Source organism: Hippocampus zosterae, chromosome 11, assembly GCF_025434085.1.
Source record: "Hippocampus zosterae strain Florida chromosome 11, ASM2543408v3, whole genome shotgun sequence".
Lineage (NCBI taxonomy): Eukaryota > Metazoa > Chordata > Actinopteri > Syngnathiformes > Syngnathidae > Hippocampus > Hippocampus zosterae.
Window position 1 is genome coordinate 19295663 of NC_067461.1, and position 21661 is coordinate 19317323.

Below are 21661 nucleotides of genomic sequence, written 5' to 3' on the forward strand. Positions count from 1 at the left end.
CTAACACGAAAGTGTTACTGTTCTATATAACTGGTACCTCTCAATTTAGTTCTGTCTGCATGTATGTATATATATTTTTTAATTTCACTCAACCTTTGTAAAAATAAATACATACATACATACATACATACATACATACATACATACATACATACATACATACATACATACATACATACATACATACATACATACATACATACATACATACATACATACATACATAAAAATATCTGGAGTACAATCTGAGCAGGGTTCTCTGACTATGTTTGACAGAGCCAGCCAATGTGTAGTTATTTGACTCTCCTGGATGGTAACTAAGACACCTTGGACTGTGTAAACTCATATTATTTGCAAACACAAAATAAACTCTTTCCCAGTCGGTTCTGGCAACTGGACAGTGCGAAGCCCGGACAAAGCCGCTTCTGCTCGCGGGAGTGGCCTCGGCAGAGAGCAATGATCATGTCTATCAATAATTACATGGTATCATGTGTGCTAACCTTGCATTAAATGTTTTTGGTCTCATTTTTGTTTACCGCTCTGTCAACCACATGTTCCAAATAAACTTTCTTTGTATGAGGAGAAAAGCAAAATGCAAATACACCTCAGGTTCGATTTTTTTAATGCACTGCACACAATTGCTGTGCGCTGAAAGCGTAAAACACAGTGCCCAATTGCTGACATGCACAGTTTAGAGAGAGATTAGTTGGAATGTTTCTATATGGACTTGCAAATATGTTTCAATGACTGTTTCAAATATGTTTCAATGACTGAAATGAATGCGGTAACACTTTGCTCCTTGTACTGTACTGTACGGTTGGGCGAACTCCCATCCACACTCACGGATCCATGTGAGAATGTAAAGCGGGTCCATTGTTCTATGGCCAGGAAGAAATCCACACAGCTGGATCTGAGATTTCATTTCCCAATAGGCCCTCCTCTCTAGCACCTCTAAACAGACCTTACTAAGGAGACTAAGGAGTGTGATCTCCATTTTGTTGGAAAACACCCTGCAATCCCTCTTCTTAAAAATGGGGACCACCCATCAGGAGGTGATGGACTCAGTTCAAAACCTTTCCACCAATGTCAACTCAATGGCTGTCCTTTTGACATCCAATGTTCCACCGCGGCCGAGCTCCACGCCTCCAATCAGGGAACGATCTACTCACATAATAGTGTCGTATCTTTTCACCATGAACACAATATTCCATCACCTGAATATTATTCTGGCGAGGTAGGATATTGTGGACGATTCCTGTTGCAATGTTCCTTGGTTTCTGAGCAACAACCTAGTGCATATTTGGATAATCGCGCCAAGTTGTCCTATGTCATTAACTTGCTTTGGCGAAGATCAGGGAAGTGGGCCAATTCCTTGTGGGAGTCAAAGTCAGAAACATTGGAATCATTTGCTTCTTTTTCCCAAGAGATGCGTCAATTCTTTGATCAGCCCTTCATGAATTAGTCGTCAGGCAAATGGCTAATGTCATGACATCAGGGTTCTTAGTCAGCTGCAGACTATGTCATCGAGTTGAGGATTTTATTCTCCGAAAGTGAATTGACAAAAAATAAAAATAAAAAAACAGCTTTCATTTGCGGACTCTCTGAGGAGCTTCAAGATCAGTGGTCTACTAGGGATGAACCAGAGTCTTGACGTTCTCTGTAATTACATTTGTCATCACATCTTATTTTTTCACTTAAATGCAATGTGTGATTATTACTTATTTTTTGTATTTATTTATTTATACATTTTTATTTCTGTGCATCTGGCACATTTCAATTTGTTCAGTTCAAATAAATACCAAATGTTGTATATGTTATACAGTGATAACATTGCTCAGTTGGCAACACAGCAGACGACACATTGAAGCGTTTGCTTGCTACCTCGCTTGTACCATCGTCCATATGTGTGCACATAATATAAAAGCACAACTTTTAAAATAATAGCACCCCATATTTAACATTATATTTGGATTTCATGGTCTTTGTGAGGGCCAGTCAGAGACTCTGGGTTGGGCTGGATGTGGCCGCCGGGCTGTCCTTTGCTGAGGTCTGTTTTATACTGCTCATCTTTGGCCATGATTATTGATGTCTATTGTGAGATGATAAATTTAGTCTGTTAGGTTGGAAAAAAATGGGATCTGCATACTGTCTTGTCTTGTCTTGAGTGGGAATACATTTCATCTGTGCTGTCGCACATTTGACAATAAAGTTGTACCAATTCCAATCCAATACTGTTTGTACAATATTTTTTTCTTATCCATTGGTCTTGTTCTTTCTCAGTACATGTGTTTGAAATATGTTTACATTGTTTTCAAAGTTTGTCTGAAGTACAATAAGTATGAGAAGCTTAGAATTATTTAAATGTGATACTATATTTCTATATGCAGGATTTCTCTGACTGCAGGGATCGTCAGGAACATAACCACCGCGATGGAGGAGGGTTTACTGTACTTGTGTTCACCTGGACTTAGAAAATGAATGTTGTGCTACTTTTCATGTAAATGACAGGAAAATGTTGAATAGTGTGACGCCCCTTTTCAGGATTCCGAAAGCTGACCAATCAGTGAAAGGTGTTCTCTTGCGGGGTACGTTTTAGCCTTAAAGAAACAGGAACCAAAAGAGCAGAAGATGATTGAGCAGACAGCCAAATGAAGTTAATAAACTAAATAATTACGACTTAATTCAATTAATCTCGAAGACATGGGTTGCTTTATGGAGCCTTATATAAAAAAATACTTGAAAGTTATTGTGTGTGGTAAATGTCCCGAAGCTGTAACATAGCAGTCAGTCAGTTAGAGGAGCGAGGAGGGGGGCGGGGGGGGGGGGCGTCTGATTTCTCGCCCTTGAGGAAACCCTTTATTTTGATACGTGCGACAAGCCGCCGTGAGCGCGCATTTTCCCCTTCGAGTGGAGCCCCCCATTCTCAAATTAGGGCGGCGCGTTCATGCTGCAAGAGAAGTGAACGCGCTTGAGGGGCTGCGGTCCCATTGACGGCTCTGTCTCCTTGACAGCAGCATCAGCATCAGCAAGAAGTGTCTGCCTCGCCTTGCAGCGACGAAGCCAGGCCAGTGGTCGAGCGGAGACCGCCTTCCGTCGCCACCTCCCTCTCCTCTGCTCGGCCGGAACTCGAATCATCCCCGTGTGCCCGCGTCCGCACCGACCGCCGGAGAAATGGGATCCCCGTAAAGCAGAGGTGGTGGAGGGGAGCGGCGGGCGGGTGGGAGGGGGGTGGGGGTTCGATACCGGAGCTGCAAGAGGGAAAAGGAGAGGCAAGAACGGCAATCTGAAACATTGGCGTTACCACAACCACCATCGCTGTAATAGCTACTATCACACTGTCGCCGCCGCCCTCGCCGCTGCCGCGCCGGGTGCCTCCCCCCAACCGTCATGGGAACTCCGCATCAGTCGCTCCTTAAACTGCTTCATCCGCAGGCCATGTCGTGATCCGTGGGCTCCGCCAGCGGGTTTTCGTGATCCGTGATCCCAATCGACGGGAAGGAAGAGGCGGGCGGTGGTGGGCAAGATGTTCGCCTCAGTAGGCCCTCGGGGTCCACCCGTCGCTCAGGCCATCCCAGAGCCCGACTTGAGCCACTTGACTGAGGACGAAAGGAAGATCATCATGGCTGTACTGGCTCGGCAACGGGAGGAAGAAGCGAAGGAAGAGGCCATGCTAAAGTGAGCTAAAGAAAGATCGTTGTGTGAGTGTGTGCGCGCGTGTAAGAGAACTCCTCTTCCCCTCTTGTGTAACTAGTGCTCTTCAGCATCAGTACCACAGCTCTTTTCTTCTGTATCTGACCATGCGTATGATCATAAGTCTGTGTGCATGGTATGGGTGTAATTATCCTGCTACTCTCTCTCACACAAGCACTCGCGCGCGTACACACACACACACACACACACACACACACGCACGCATGCACGCACGCACACACACACAGGCTGAAATAAAAGAATGAGAAAAAGTGAAAATAGGCCTGCATCAGGTTTTGATACCGATTTGGGGCTATGTGTAACTTGAGGATGATGGTTGAATGAAGAGTGTGTCACTATATGGCTCATCACCAGCAACAAGACATCTTACTCCCTTCTCTGAGAAATAGAAACACATTTCTCATTTGCACTTGTTCAATTAGCATCAGCACCATGAGTCATGCTCATGCCTCAGTCAAGTGGACTATATTTGCTTTTAACCTCAAGTATTTCATTGACAGATGCAGCGGGAAGCGAGCAATGGAATATCAGAAAGCTCACTGATGCCTGACATGGCTCATAGTAAAAGTAAAACCCTCCCTGTTGGCTTTTATCTGTGCAGCATCCATCTCAACAGCTGCTGTTCCCAGCTCTGGGGTGCGGTTGAGCCTTTCCCATCCTTATGCACGATATGTAGGCCAGAGCTCTTGCAAACAGACAGGCTGTTATAGAACCAGGAGGCCAATAACTGAGTGGGGAGAAGGTGCCTGTTTAATGTCATTTTGAATCAGGAGTGACTTGTATCCACTGTGTGCATCCACCTCCTCTGGCTTCCCTTAAATGGTCTCCACACATGCATCTATGAAGAAAGGTCCAATGTTTATCATTGCGATCAGCAAGGAAATGAACCCAAACACAGTAGCACAAAGTCCATCAAGTTAAAGTCTTTTTTCATTGTATCTGCACAACGCTGTACACAACGCAGATAGATAGATAGGATGACCCACCTAAGCAACGCGCTCCTCAAGCTGTACGATTCTGTTCTATTTTAAGCACACTGCGTGGACTGATAGCCCGGCACTGGAATGAAGGATCGATTCACTGCATCTAAAGTAGGAAATGTCCAATATATAGCTTCAACTCTAAGTGGCCATGCATCATTTTTAGGAATGTCTCAGAAGCCAAGGATTTAGACACGTCATACTGTGGATGTTACAAATAAGACTGTCAGCACCTACAGTATGTTTTAACTTATACTGGCCTCAGCAGCACCTTTCTTTTCTGATTGTGTCTCACCAGTTGACAAAGGCAAATTGTTCACAAACGTATAGGATAACTGTTCAGGGCATCCCCAGGAAGAAGAAAAATGTCAACACACATCTCATAGTCTGTGTTATATTAACCGTACTAACTCGCGCCTGGGATGCACTGCAAGTTGCGAGTTTGTTATAAGTCAAAGGTATCTGATTTGGAGGGTCTCGATCACAATTCTAGAACAAGGCTCTAGTTAAACAAGTCGAGTTCTGCACACCAAAACCTTCCTCTGTGGAATTTGCTTTGTGTAATGGGGGACAGTCCGCAGTGTTAGCACAGAGTTGGAAAAACAGGCAAATAAATTAAAATATGATGAAAGGGCTCTTGCCCAACCTTCTGAATTATTCAAGAATATCGTGTCAAAATACTTTTCTACTTTGAACAGCCAACCTCCCGCGACTGACCCACATGTGCACGTTTACACGCGCGCAAACATGTTCGCACACACGCAGCGGACCCTAACATAAACAAAACAGAAAAATAAACTAGATAAGACAAGGCTGTGTTTTTAAAAAGGAAGTCACGCCTTACCTTAGTAGGAGACCTCTAGTGTTAGGTGCAGAAACATCACCATCGTAACACGTGAACTGTTCTTAAATGTTTCTCCTGGCGCTCCAGGTACCCATTATTTGACACTGCCATGGATGAATTGCTGATCAAACAAACTGTGAATGGGAATAAACCAAAAATAGATACATCTCAACGGCTCTTAGTGCTAGCTGCAATTGCATATTGTTGATCGCTAACAACTACCTGTGATGCGGGTTATGCGCCACCATGGGTTAAAGGTGACCTGCTTCTTTATTTATTTTTTTTCCTTTTTCCTTTTTATCCTTTTTTTTGGTGAAAACGAAACTGACCGGATGCTTAGGGTGCACCATACACTAACCCAATAATATATAATATTAACACACACATAGATACACAAATCCCCCCCAGCCCCCTCAATTTCCCTCTACAACCTTCACGATCGAATTGGGACCAGTCCGCGGACTACTGGTCGACCCTGATTGAGTGGTTGGGCACTCCTGATTTAGTTATATAAATGTATATTGTCTGTGAATGCACAGAAAAACTGTTGGTATGTTGTCTACGCATGGGAAAACTGGAATACTCTGTTTTACCACCTTTAGCAGGAGGTGAATAATGATGTCAAAATATTTCCTTATTTAAATTTTACTGAGGCGGCCCGGTGATCCGGTGGTTAGCGTGTCAACCTCACATTGCAGAGGTCGTGGGTTTGATCCTGGCTCCAGCCTCCCTGTGTGGAGTTTGCATGTTCTCCCCGGGCCTGCGTGGGTTTACTCCGGGTACTCCGGTTTCCTCCCACATTCCAAAAACATGCATGGCAGGCTGATTGAACACTCAAAATTGTCCCTAGGTGTGAGTGTGAGCGCGGATGGTTGTTCGTCTCTGTGTGCCCTGCGATTGGCTGGCAACCGGTTCAGGGTGTCCCCCGCCTACTGCCCATAGACAGCTGGGATAGGCTCCAGCACCCCCTGCGAACTTCTGAGGATAAAGCGGATTGGAAAATGAATAGATGGATATGTTTTACTGAAAAAAATGTCAATGGTTCCAGCCGCTCAACTGAATGCAACACTTACATTTCATTTTCCTCTTCACTCGGGCGCGCGTATGTCAACCCACATAGAAAATGTTTGCTGTAAGAGATGGATCAAATATGCAGTAATTTGTCATGAGCTTGTTATGTTTGTGTGCATGATTCTACTGTATATTTTTTCTCCAATAAAATTCGAGGACTGCATATTTTGAGCACCTTGTGTGTCATGTATTTTTAGCATTGCAAATTACATTGCGGTATGCGCGTGAGGAAAAAAATCTAACAAGATTACAAGCTTTGTCACACATACATTAATTGAATATTTAAATGGGACATTATTATGAAAAGTATCAAGATACACATGAAATGATATTTGAAGTATTGACAGGAACAAGACGTTTTATGTCTTTAGCGCGTGAATAGGAGTTAGTCAGACATATCAGAAATGGTTCTTTTTTCATCAATTAAATGTTTTTAATCATGGTATTGTGTATGTGACCATAACGTTACAAATAATTTAATACTGTTGGATTAGGCACCAAGTCCCAAATTGTTTGAGTCTGAAAATCAGATCGGATCAGGAAACAGATGGGCATTTTTTTCCTGCTTTCCAGGTTGTGAAATAGTAGTCTTTGTTTATTGACAGTTCAGTCCTATTTTACAAACGTTAATATGTTGAATACAGCCCAAGTGACAACGTTTTCTTTTTGTTTGTATTTCAGAGAAGAAAAGCCAATCCAAGCGAGAACTGTCAACTTGGTTGGACAGAAAAAACCTCCGCAGCAAAACGATGTCCGGTGAGTGGCTTACCCAGTTGATGGAATTGAAATTTAAAAAGTGAGTTTAGATAGGGTCCTACATTAGTCATAATAACTGTCGGCTCTTTTGCTTCGCGCTTGTTGTATTGTTGTGAGATCGATCTTGCACCTTGGATGAGTCACTCGGATAACAACTACAGCTGTAAGAAATGTATGTGTCAGACTTGAGAGTCACTCTGGTTTTTTTGAAAAATGTGCGGGAATCTTGCATGCCACCTTCGACGTATTCATGGCAACAAGGCCTGTGCATCAAAGATAATTTTCAGTCAGGCTGGGATAGGATATTGCAGTTAAGACGGGACAGCAATCAAACAAAATTACATTGTTATTTCTTTTCATTTTAAATGTCTTAATGATGAACAACTCAACACGAATATTTTGCAACATTAAATAGCTATTTTGACAAAATAAGACGAACATAAATTTTCCAAGTTATTTTTAGAGATCCGTGCCACAAGTGGGGGGCCCACCCATAGGGACGGGTCTGTTCTGCTCCAGATCAACGGACATTATCATGTGAGTTCAACATAGCTGGCAAACTGAAGACACGGTTGATTTTGAATGACAATGCCCACATTGAAAAGCAACAATATTAATGGTATTGTTTGTTGTTTTGGCGACAAAATAAGGGGTGTTCACACAGCAACTTTTACTCCGGCGTAGCACAGGGGCTGCCCCACATACAAAGTTATAACGGTGTAGCCCCTGAAAACCGCTTAAACCGGAGCAAATTTAACCCTGCTCAGGAAGTGATTTAAAAATTTACTCTAGAGTAAATGCTAGTTTGCGGGGCAGCACACGATATAAAATATCGCTACGCGTGAGAAGAGTTGATTACATACGGGTATTGCATCCATGAAAGACACGATGTCGTCGATTTGTTGCCGAATGAATCATAGAATGCGTTGCTTTCATGTTCTGTTATACTTCCGCCATCTTTCCTTTCTTTCTCTCATCCTTTTACAGTGTCTGACCTCAGCGTTGATTTGTCTGGAGAAATATAAATCATGGTTTTTCAATATGTCACAAACAAGGCGGGGAAATGGAAGGACACTTTACGAATGCGCATGTTTTATTCCGTATTATTTCTAACATATTGCACGGCTGCAGAAACTGTCATGTGAACGCAAGTGGGGCTGCACCGGGGTTAACACGGTTCTCTTTAGTCAGCAGCTTTATACATGTGAACGCGCCACAAAATTTACACCGGTGTAAGATATATCGTAACAAAATACATCGGTGCAGCACCGACGCAAATGTGTGCCGTGTGAACACCCCTATAGACATTTTTAAGACACAGCATAGCTGTTTCCTTTAAACTGTGAATATATGACTCATATTGCACATAACTACAAAAGTGTGAATCATATCATTTGCAAGCGGACATGATGCCATGGTGATATGTGCAAATAGCCTATTAAGGATTGTAACGTTCAGTCTTCGAAATGGTTGGTCGTGGGGAGTCTGTTGAGTGACCTGTAGATTTCAAATACAGCACATACTGTACAAGCCACTTGGTTGGTTTACAACTTAATTCATATTATGGATATTTCATTCCGAACACATTGGTGTCGTAGCTTTTTTTTCCTTCTGTGTGCGTGTGCGTGTGTGCATGCTGGTATGAATTTTTTAAATGATTAATACAGATGTGAATTGCCACTGTTAGTTGAAACAGACTGTCATCTTACTTTGAAGTAATGTGAGTGTCTCCATCGCTTTCGGCCGATTTGTGCTCTGAAATACAGGTTGCCCATAATTTCTCCATGAGTCCTACAGTCTTTCTTTTTGCCATACAATGATCAAAGGATAACACTTGTCTATGTTTTATCCCTGTGCTCTATATGTGTGTTGTTGTAGGTTGGTATACGTGTGCATTGAAACCGTGGCATGACTGTGGATGGTGTGACAAACAATCACTTCTCGGCCATGTTGTTTGCTTGCTATCATGTAAAATTAATGATTCTGGTTGACATTGACAGCAATAATTAGATGTTTACTGAAGACAGATTCTATTAGAGTTTGCATTCAGCATCAGTTGTACATTTATTCTATAAAGCTGTATTTCACTGAGAAGAGGTTTGTAAGCACACAGCAGATGCTGTTTTTTCATCAGGGTTTATTCAAGGTTCCAAAGATGTTTGCCAACATTCGTTTTTCTTGTCGCCATCATAAAAATATTGCGACAAGAACAACAGTTTGCAACAATTAAAACTGTTTGCTAATGTCTGGCAATGCCTTTGCAACCTTAAACCAACATTCACAGCGTGCGGAAACCCTCGCAAGCCTTCACAGGTCATTGAGAAACGACCTTTAAGAATGCTGTAACCCCAAATGAATTCTGACATGAGTATCGAGGCAGCTAAGTATATTGCCTCCATGTGAAAATGACAGAACAGTCATACAGATCAAAATCTTCCTCAAGATGTGGGGATTGTTCAGAGATTGACAAAGGATCGTTTTGGCCACCCCTGGTTGTGGCTTGGAAGAGATTGCTTGGGTTCGCAGTGGTTTTCTTCAGCATGGTACCCTCTGAGAGTCGTGTTTTAGCAAGCTATTTAAGCTTAGTTTGGTAGAATTGATCTCATCACGTTTTCTATACCATGCTCAGAGTTGCGAGAGGGAAGGCATGTCCTGGACAAGTTGCAGGGCACATATAGAGAACAGCCATTCACACTCACATAAACACTTATGGACACTCAACCCATCTTACAAGTTTTTTGCAATGTGAAGAAAATAGGAGTACCTGGGGAGAACATGCAAACTCCGCACGGGAAGGCTGGAACCCAGATTCAAAACCACGGTCTTTGAGCTCTGTGGCAAATGTGCTTACCATTTCCTCCGTGCAGCTTGTAGAATTTCTGTTTGTAATTTTAATCACATTTAACACGCATTGACTCTACAGTATATACTGTATATGTGATTCATTGCTAGTTTGCCTCCCTCAGGTAAGAGGTCCGCAAGGTCCATACTGAAGTCGTGTGTTTTTTTTTTAAGTCCTCAGACTAAGGTTTGAATTATATGTGAATGTCAGACAGATAAGGACCAAATAAATACAGTGGGGTCATACATAATTTAGCCAATATGACCAGGACTCTGCACTATTGTATTGTGTGATGACACACACTGACTTGCCTATGTTTGTCTCAACCTCAACTTTGCGGAGCACAGGTGTAAAGTGTCTTGTAAAAGTACTCCGTTGCAAAAGTTAAAGTTATAGCGACTTCTTACAAATAAAATCAAATGTTCAGCTGTCACTCCAATTGTCTGCAAATGTCATATTTCAATTAGCACAGGACAATATTTATGCAATATGAATTCTAATAATAATAATTGTAATCTCTTTGCATAAGTATACATACAATGCATACATAATTTTCTGTTAGAGAAAGAAAAAAAACGACAATGGTCACTGAAGTCATTTTTTACTGTTGTGTCTGGAATTTTCCAAAATGCATAGTGACAAACCAACCACAAATATTTTATGAGAATGTCCTTTGGACACATGACAAAAAAAGATCTATTTACAAATGCAAAAGTCATGCTGGCAAAGAAAATGGCACTGTGCATACAGTGCTTATTGTGAAACACTGAGTAAACCTGGCCATGTCTTAACTGTGTTGCTGTGTCCAACACATGGTGGAATGAAAGTGTGCAGAGTACAATGAAACCCCAAATCTGTCAAGACATTTGGGATGGTCTGACCAGTGTCAGAGAGCTTGGTCTCAATCACAGGTTATGTCTCCTCCAAGAGCATAATGACTCAAACCACAACGCTAAAAATACCCAAGAGTGGCTAAGAACTCAATGTTGCACTATTCTGAAGTGGCCTTTTATGAACCCTAAGCTACTATAAATATACAGTATTTAAAAGGAGTTGAAAAATGAAGTGAAGTCTGTAATCTGCACATATTTAGTCATGCTGTATAACCTCCCATGCCCACAGCGTAGCTTGGCGTCCTTGTAACCATCATCTCCTAGAATTGGAATACTCTTGAATTATTCCTCTCTTCTTAGTTAGGTTTGATGGTTAAGGTGTTATTCCTCTCTGTTAGTTGTGTTTGTTCAGACACTTGGAAAAAAACCAATGTAGAATGCTGTTGAAGGTATTTCCTGCTCACTGTGTTTACAATCACCTTTAGTGCCCCTCGACCCCACCACTTTTAGGGCCCACCTCCACAGGACATGTTTAACATCAAAAGAGGAACTGTTATCTCATGTATCTGTGTTCCTGCAATGACACCAAATGGTGGATAGTGGTGGTCTGGTCTCACCTCACCACTCCCAACTTCTTCCAGCCACACCGGGTCAGATGATATGTTACTTTCTTTGTTTGTGGGATTTGCATAAAAGGCGTACCTCACCGCCTCTTATTATCATATTTTCTCTATATAATCTCAAGAATGTGTTTCTTTCACGCTTCCTGATTCAAATCTGGACCCCTCAGGAGCCCGAATCGATTCGTAAACTGCAGAAAAATAAAGTAAACCCTTCGAAGGAACTGTTCATCGCCTCCAGCCTTTATTTGGTTTACCAACATTCTCCTCGTCCGAAATTCAACGAACACGCGGGGAAGAGGAGGCCACTCTTCCCCCAACAGAAGTCTGCAAAAGGTACCAGTCAGACTTCAGATAGCTGACCCAATTTGCTCAACAGATGTGGATCAAGACATTGACATGTGGGCAAAACTCATTGAGACTTATGAAAATCTTTTAACTGCAGTAAGATTGTCCAGTACAGTATTAAGGTAAAGGTACCATGATTTTTTTTCAGGACAGTTTTACGAAGTATTACTTTGTTTTTAAAATATGATGATGACTAACATAAAAGTAAGCAATTACCGCTTTTTAGCAACCTTACAAACCATTTAGTGTGTGCCTAACACAGTAATCAAATTTAAAAGAATTGTTATAAAAGGTCAATCACCACACATGACCTTTTTTGGGAGGGGAATACCTCCAGTCCAGTGTTAAGTATATGGCATCTCATTATTTCGCCAAGAGCTCGACTCAAATCGTAAGACATGCCCTTTCAGGGACTGATCACCAAAATAAATTATTGGATGCAGTTAAATAATAACATGACTAAAAGGAAAGCCCTATTCCAACATACAACCCACATGCTTACAGACAACGACATGATTCATTGATCTTAAATTAATTATATATATAAAAAAAATCATGCTTAATTTTGTTAGCATGCCTTATCAGTTGCTGTTTAGCTGGAAAATCCGCCAAAAGTACCAGTGCAATAGGCTTTTAAAGATGGATCACTTTGAGACCTTGAAAACTAAATAAAGATAACGTGGCATTTATTGCGCCATTCACTGTGTTTTCATGATCACATGAGAAACACGTCTATTCATTTCAAGCACTATTAAAAGCACTTCATTAATGTATTCGTAGGGAAACCCTGCAAGACGGATTTCATCTGATGATTGCTTATCACCTAATAAATTAGTTCAGTGCCGGGCTCTTCACTTACAGTACATTCTACCTGATAGAATTGGTGCTCCCGACTTTCTCAGTCGGTTTGATGATTAATACAGAGAGCATGACCATATTATTGCAAGTGACCTCTCTGATATGGACATCTATCTCCGGTTTCCTCCCACATTCCAAAAATATGCATGGTAGGTTGATTGGGCACTCCAAATTGTCCCTGTGGCTGGAAGTGTGCATGGTTGTTTGTCTATGTGTGCCCTGTGAATGACTGGGAACCAGTTCACGGTGTCCTCCGCCTATTGCCCGGAGGAAACTGGGATAGACTTCAGCACACCCAAGATCCTTGTGAGGATAAGCGCGTTAGAAAATGAATGGATGGATGTTGATGATGATGATGATGATGATTATTGTTATTTATTTTCTTTCAGGTGTTGTTTTTTTTATACTGTGGTATGGATCCTGCCGGGTCTGAAATAAAGAGTTATAAGTATTAGTTGTCTTAATTGATGTATTGTAGTTGTGTGTGAGTTGAAGATTGACAGTGACTTGAGTTATTACATGCACAATATTTTATGGTGAAGAGGAAGTTTGGTTGTAGTTAATCATTTTGATTTGTGTGTCCAACGACTTGTACTTGTGCGTGTGTTGGTCACAGTTTTTCCTTGTGTCATCATAAAATCCTGTTCCACCAGAGTTGTTTTAGTGAGAAAGGTTTTGCAGTCAGAAAATGAAAATGCTCTTCGAGGGCATTTTTGGCATTTTAAAATTTTCAGTGACATCGAAATGTCTTTTGGCCCGCCTGGGCCAGCATCTGTAGGTGGTTGGTGGTCCAAGAGAGCGGCTTACGATTGCTGTTTTTTTAGAAAAGTTAACCAAACATAATATGTGGCACTCTTATTACATTCATACTCGAATTCAAACCGGACAATTTGTATAGCTCCATTCTCCTGATATTTGCATGGTGTTTGTAGTCACATCTCCTGTCTCAAATAGTCATTTGTGTGTCGTATAGACATTCAGATGTCGTGTAGAATGTAAGGAACGTGGCAGAAAACTCTCCCTTGATAGCATGGTACCATGGCGATGGCTCAGCATCCCTGTAGTGTGCTGTGCTGCGAGCCCTTGAGATTGGAGAGGAGCCATTTCCTGACTTCCTTCAGGGATTGGCTATTATCCTGGTCTTCCCATGAGCTCCTGCCCAAGCGGCGACCATGCAGGACATGTTTAACTCAAACTCAGTCAGAAATCATCCCGTTTTTACTTTAATCAAACTGGGCCGCTGGATTTGTGGCCAAGGTTAGAGCAGGTACGCTTGTTGCTTGTCAAAAAATGAGCAGGCAGGCTCAACAAAAAGTCGTGGCAGCATTTAGGGGTATGGTAGAGTTGTGATGAGGTTTGCAGACTTACACCAATAATTGACAGCAATCCAAGACTACACTGCAGTTGTTGCAATAGCAGCACTTCTTAGAGAAAATATTTCTCCAAGATGAGTGATAAGTTACACATTTAAAGAAGATTGTGACATTCACAAAGTTTACTTGAAAACATGGATCAGCCTAAGGTGAAAGTACAATCGGTCAGTTTTAAGAATCAATTCTCACATGTTCCTATCATGCATGTTTCGGAATGGTAACGGAAACAGGAATCCTCTGAGAAAGTCCATGAAAGAATGAGGACAAGACTCAAAGTTCACACAGGGAGGCCGGAGCTTGGATTTGAACCCACAACCTCTGAATTATGAGCTTGCATTGAAAGCCAGTCACCCACTGTATCACCCCAACCAAAGTCTAAATTTAAATAAGAAAAATACATTCATGAAAGTATTGGTTATATTCAGAGTTTTACTGCCAAACTCTTCTTCCTCTACTGCTCAGACAGTTCTGGTATTTTAGCAACTTTGTCACAGAAAATATATTTTCGTTGTTTGTTTTTAGCGGGTCTGAAACAGCTTCTAACTGCTGTGGAACAATTAATTGAATCCATAGAAATGGTTTGACACTAACACATTATTACTACATTTCATTAAGACAAAGTTTTTGGCACCAGAAAAAAACAAGCACAGAGTCAAGATGATGGTAATTTTAACTGAAACCGAAAGAGTGTGTGAAAATAAATTTCTTGGAGGAGTAATCGATGCAAAATCATGTTGACCTATTTTGTGGAAACAACAAAAAATGGGGAAGCTACAAAAAAGAGCAACAAGATGTATTAATCGATAAAATTATCCAGATTCAACACCTTTTGTATTTCCAGAATTGAGTACTCTGAAATTGGATGACCTAGTGGAGTTCAAAGCATCCCAAATAATGCACAAAGTACAAGCAACCTATTTTGCCGCAATACTCCAAAGCTGTTTGAAATTAGAGAGTGTTCGTATGATTTAAGGGGAACAAATGTCAAAGGTCAAAAAACCAAAACAAGAACCAACATCAAACAAAGGCGGATGTCTGTTTGAGGTGTACATTTGGCGTTTAACTGAAAAGATAGGACTCACCTGCTGTTAAAAAACAGCTGTAAAGCAACGTACAAAAAAATGTACTTTTCAACAAAGAGACTGCTGAACAATGACTATTGGCGTTCTTTCTCTTCTTTTAAATATTAAAAAAAACTTTCTATTACAATACTTCAGTTACTTGTTGATATGTCCAACAAACAAACAAAAGGTTATAGAATTTCTGCAAGCATTTCACTTTTCATACTTCTCGGGAAATCGCATGAATCTTAATGACAACGTTCTGGCAGAGTATGCAGGACATGATATCTATGGTATCAGGGATGGGGAACAGTTTGGTGCTGATCCAAATTGGAATTGTTTGGCCTTGGCAGAATAATGTCTGAGGATTTATAATACTGCTTAACCTTTAAAATAAAGTGGTCCACAAAGTCATCCTTGAAGGGAAGGAAATGGGGCGGCCCTTACCGCTCCTTGAGGTCCTGTACATTTGTGTTATATCGCTACCAACTTGCTATCTTTACTTGTATGCGCTGTGTCTGGCATCACCGGCCCATATGGAACTCTGCATGGGGAGCACACTCCCCACTTAACTCTGCTGTTGGCTTGGTGCTTCCTCCATCTGCCTCTCCTCTCGTCTCCTCTCCTTTCCTCGTATTTAGTGTTAGTGATTTATCTAATCTTAAGTTAAAACCCCCAAATATAGACCTATGCCTTTCTGAATATATTTATTAATGCAGTAGCTGTGACAGTTCAGGCCTGTCATATATCACAATTTTTTCAATGCCTACTCAACTCATAATACTGCTGTTGAAACAGTTTCTGAATCACCTTTTTAGAGTGTGCCAGTGAAGCACCACACTCACCAGGTGGTGCTGTTTTTCTCTTATCTTGTTGTATGTCATTTATATTTAATAATTAGTTGGGATAAACAAAATTGTTTGGCCATTTCAACAGTTTAGTGGGTGTGAGCGCGTATATGCCTTCTTATTGGACATTGAGGGACAAGTGATTGTGCTCCACAAAGTGTCAAAGTGTTTCAATGATCCGGAAACAATTATGTTGAGCTGTTAAAAAAACGTTGGAGAGTCCGCTTTCCTCTCATATTCCCAAAAATAATGATGACTAAATAAACTGAAGACTCTAAGTTGTCAACAGGGTATGAATGTTTGTGCCATAGTTAATCGGAGGTTGCACCCACCGATTGACCGTGGCAACCGATTTAGGGTTTTACCACCCCTCTTGCTAAATCTGCTGGGATAGGCTCCAGCTAACCCAAGATCCTCATGAGGACAAGTGGTCTAGAAAATAGATGGATGGATGTTGCTAAACATATCTGTTGTGATGTTCTTACAATGAATCATTCTCATTCTTATAGTATGTCATGAGAAATGAAATTCTATCGACAATAAAGTTGATTCTGTTGACCACCTTCGCTACTTTTGTATCTACTACAAGGTGGTAAGGTTATCTGTAAAAATAATAAAATACAATCAATTATTTAGTGAGGAAGCAAAATCCATGCAAAGGATTTTTATGATACTTTTTGCAGATGGCAGGCCACACGTAGCGGAAAAACCCAGTCAATTTGGGAGCTAATACAGATTAAAACATGCCTAGAAGATTCATCTCTTTCGTTGCCCGGATTGTTTCAAAATGTAATTGTTCCTCCTGCCCCAGAATGCAAACGGTCCTACGGTCTTACAGCCTTTTGTATAAAACAGCATCAGCTGATTATCAGATGGACAAACTATTAAATACAGTATGTCAGAATTTTTCTCCACTTTTGTTTGCCACTCAGGCTGACCTAGCTTTGTGTTCTGTGCACAAAATCAACACTTTAAAGTAGGGTGAACATTGTGGTTATTTTGTCTCATTATTACCTCTCATAGCAAAGTATTGATATGCCCAAAATTAGCTAGTGATACTCTCACTGGTTGACGTAATGCAGCATACTGTACCACAAAATGCAGTTGTTTCCGAAACAAACAAGTTCTGAGGACACCTGGTGTCACAAATTGTATTGTGTTCAAATTTGGAAGATCGATTGTCATTGTTTGCAGTCCAAAAGTTTTTGTTGGTTGCACAAAATCAAAAAAATCTACACTCAGATATATATTTTAAAAAGAATATAACATCCGCTTTGTGCAGATTTTATTTTGTGCAGCCACTTGACAACATAAAATTTAGTAAATTCAACACCATTTTCTGCGGCGTAGGTTTCAATCTTGAGAATTGACAACTAATCTCAGTAAAACTCAAAAAAATATGTATGGCACATATAACAAACCAGAGCAATAAATGTTCGAAAGGGCCAGGAAAGAGGAAGGTTGGTGAGAGGAGCAGAGAACATAAAGTATGTCTAAAAGCAAACCGATTTGGTGGTGTAAAAGGTGTCCAATGTATCCAGTCATACAAGAAAAACAGATTTTCCACCATCCCTCTGATCTCCCTTTTACTGCAATTTTTGAAGTATCTAGAGTCAAAGACACCCTTTAAGAGTGACCATCCCCTCAAAGACCTAGCGTAAACACTGAAGGGAGGTTGGAAAGGTGCGTCGGCTGTAGTGAGTAGTGGGGACTGCACACAAACAACCCAACTGGGTAGCTTCTGTAATGGATGTGAGACAAGTTGGTACAGCAGAACTTGTCTCAGCTTGATAGAGCCTGCATGGGCCTGCTTCCATATGGCCACAGCCCATATTATATAGTATTATACCGCACCACAAAGCATTTATGCTTAAGGCACCAAAATGACTAGCACCGGCCCTGCACACAGGTCATTTTAAGCAGAATTAATTACGTAAGTCACAATATATTCTGTACAAATACCCATATTGTTCAATAACGGAAAACATGCCATTTAATAAAACACACACATTTCTAACCACCTGACTTCTGAAACACGTGAAAGAGCCTTTTTTAAGTGGCATGTAAACTACACCTATGTTTGGACTTCCTGAATGGGGTGGTCCATGTGTCGCCTGTAGCTTCCTGTCAGTGGTGAGCGAGAGTGTGTGTGGGAGCGTGTATGTGACATTGCGTGCTTCAAACTTTAGCAGAACAACTTAGTGTTTGGAGCTTAAACGGGTGGAAATGAAGAAATGTGTGTAGAAATGTAATGTATGTGCGTAGTGCGTGCCATTGTCACTGTGCACACTGCGCGGGTGAGAGCAGTGCGCGATTGCTCACACGCGCAGCTTTAAGGAAGATTGGTTGGTACTACACATTTCTTCCATTTGCATATATGCTTTGTCTACTAAAGTGAAATGGCCAATTTTATTTCATGTGGAATTTCACCAAGATGTCAAATGGGATTAGTTTTGTTGCTCACAAAAATGAAAATACAATTTTAACAGACTAAAACAACATACAAACATACCCGTCTGGTGTAAATGATCATTTGGAATGTGTGAATTGTGGTGCGTCATGGCACAATGAAAGTTCCAAAAGTCCAGATACTTTTTCAAAAAAGGTGCGAAAGTATTTGCTGCAAATAATAAGGCGCTAAAATTAGTGTGGGTGGATGTGCTTTGCATGCATGAAACTCTCACAGAAAGGCAAATTGTTGGACATAATGGAAACGTTCTGAAACTCGACGTCAAATCTAAAGTAGAGCAAATCACATCAGATGTGGTCATGAACTCATGTGATTAAAATTTATATTTCACTTTTAATGAACTCGATAGACTAAGTCAATTGTTTGTGTGTTTCGCAAAATTTTCATTTTTGATTTGCGTCCGCTTCCCATTTTGAATGTTGATCCAAGTACAAGGGGAAGGACTCATATAGGCCGCAGAGGACCAAAGCTCAACGGGGAATAGCTGAAGCGGACTCTCAATCTCAACAACATGCCAACCTGCTTTCTAAAAGCACAATGTGCCAATATTTGGCTTTGTCGCACGAATGAACCTCAAGGACTGAGGGCTTTGTCTTTTTATTTGCCTCATTTTGGACGCAAGTACTGAATGGCAGGCAGAAGGTCCTCTCCAATTGTATTTTGTCGTGATTGTGATATGATTGATGATACAGATTGTCATCCAAAAGCAGTGTTGGAAACAAATGAGTTACTGTTTTTGTTTCACTCTTTTGTTAACTTTTCATGGACAACTAACTACCTGAGAGATGTGGAAGGGTCTCACATAGATGATATTCAAGAGTTGAGAGAGAATTTGAAGTTTCAGCATTGATGTGAGTTGCTCGCGAGAATGGCAAGTATTATTTGTTGTTGTTATACCTCCACCATTTTCAGACTACAGTATTTCATGCACAGTGAGAGTCATGGATCCGGTAGTACATCCTGCAGTGCAGCACCAGCAGCAGCAGCAGTAGGTGACCTCCATGTGACCTTTGGCTATTGCTTCTTGGGTGTGCGCATATGTGTGTGTGTGTTAAGTACAAATGTGTGTTATTAGCAGACACGGGACAAAGATAAATATCTAAATGTATATATTGTTACTCCAGAGATCCGTCACTGACCAGACACGGCCCAGTTGTTGCATGCTTCCACCAATACTCAGTCCATTGGAGCAGGTCTGTCTTGGAGGCAGGACAAGCAGCTGTCAGTCATGTCAACAGAGGCATTCTGTGCATATGCGTTGTTTCTAGTTTCAGAAAAGGCAAACCAAAAAAAAAGAATACTGTATTGACCTGATTCTGGATGGGGATGAGAGGATGGTCTGGACTGTCTATTCTCACAAAATAACTTGAGGTCACACATTTGTTAAATTACACCACATTTGCAAATAAGTTGCTCGCTCTGCAGTTAGCAAATGTAGCATTGTGATGATGTGTGCCACGTCCAGTCTCTTGTCATAAGAAGGCGGCACTATCTTCCTATTGGTCACTGCCAAAGAACCGATCAAACTTGGGTTCATAAGGGCAATTGGCTAGTGAAGGTAAATCCAGCTGGTCACAGAGAGAGGGCGGTGAACGGCATTGTGGTCGTGAACTGTGCCAGATGCCATCTGACCAGCGGTTGAATATGTCACACTACACGGGCCATGACGCGTCAAGACTGATTACTACTTTCAATTCTCTTCCCTGTGATTCTATTTTCCATTCTCTTCCCTCACTATTTGCACACTCTTCAAATTTCAAAGGTTTAATCCGATTGATTGCGACACATAGCACCTTTGAAAGAATGATGCTCTCTCAGTATATTGACTGAAAGTGTTTTGTTGTCCCCAAAATACCTTTAAATGTAATGCGCACACACATTTGATTGACAGACAACTAAAATAGAGAATGTAGTTGTATTGGTTGGATATAATTCAGTGTTTCTTTTTTGGATAGCTGCAGCAGTAGGTAACTTTTTCTTGCTGTCATTAATTATTTTCCACTTTTAGCCCACAAGTCATCTGTTGCAAACAGTAACTCTGAGACGCAGCGTGTCAGGCAGGAGACTATATGACATTACTTAAAACATATTTTTATGGCTTTCTCAGATCCAAAATGTCAACTCCTTTCCCCAGTTTCTCTTTTCTTACTGGGAGCTCTTGCTGTCACAGACTGCTTGTTGTATGTGAGGGGTTGTTGATGTGTCATGGCTCTGAATGTACAATCATCCATCCATCTATCCATTCTCTACGGCTTATCCGGGGCTGGGTCGCAAGGGTAACAGCTTTGGCAGGGAAGCCACTCTGGCCAGCCACTCCTCCAGCTTGTCCCGGGGAATCCCAAAGCATTCAAAGGCCAGCTGGGAGACATAGTCTCTTCAGCGTGTCCTGGGTCGTCCCTCGGGCTTCCCGCCGATGGGACATGCCTGAAACATCTCACCATGGTGGCGTCCAGTAGGCATCCTAATCAGATGCCCGAGTCACCTCATCTGGCTCTGATCAGGGCTGCGTTCCTCCCAATCATGCCCTTCCAGGTCTCACTGTCATTGCCCACATGAGCATTGAGGTCCCCCAGCAGAATGAGGAAGTCCACAGAGAGAGCGCTCTCCGGCACACCAAGGACTCCAAAAAGGGTGGGTACGCTGAACTGCTATTTGGTGCATAGGCACAAACAACAGTCAGGACCCCCCCCCCCCCACCCCACCCGAAAGTGGAGGTAGGCTACCCTCTTGCCCATTGGTGTAAACATCAATGTACAGGCATTGAGTTGGGGGTTTGGGGGGCAATGAACATCTGCTCTACGCCTCTCGTCATGGGAAACTCCAGAGTGGAAGAGAGTCCAACCCCTCTCAAGAGAGCTGGGACCAGAACCCAGGCTATGTGTCTGTAGAGGCAAGTCCGTCTATGACAAGCTGTAACCTCTGTGCCTCACACACAAGCTCGGGATCCTTCCCTGCAATAGAGGTGACTTTCCATGTTCCTAGAGCTAGCTTCTGCAGCCGGGGATCGCAGCTGACCCCTTTGGCCCCTGCCATAGGTAGTGAGCCA

General features: G+C 41.7%; 1 protein-coding gene and 1 long non-coding RNA gene across 15 annotated transcripts in view; both read left to right on the forward strand.

Annotated features, from left to right (window-relative positions):
• Positions 1 to 826: 826 nt before the first annotated feature.
• LOC127610633 (regulating synaptic membrane exocytosis protein 1-like) overlaps positions 827 to 21661 on the forward strand; it is an 85217-nt gene continuing 64382 nt past the window's right edge. For 4 of the 14 annotated variants that reach the window (XM_052081004.1, XM_052081000.1, XM_052081006.1 and 1 more), the window contains exons 1-2: positions 827 to 3675; positions 7288 to 7362. In XM_052081004.1, coding sequence (XP_051936964.1) covers positions 3524 to 3675; positions 7288 to 7362 — 227 coding nt within the window. In that variant the 5' untranslated portion in view covers positions 827 to 3523. The remainder of the gene's footprint in view (positions 3676 to 7287; positions 7363 to 21661) is intronic. The other 10 variants (XM_052080999.1, XM_052081005.1, XM_052081003.1 and 7 more) reach the window with 4 other exon arrangements.
• LOC127610736 (uncharacterized) lies at positions 9930 to 11886 on the forward strand. Its single transcript, XR_007965006.1, has 2 exons — positions 9930 to 11687; positions 11828 to 11886. It is a non-coding gene; the product is annotated as an uncharacterized LOC127610736 (long non-coding RNA).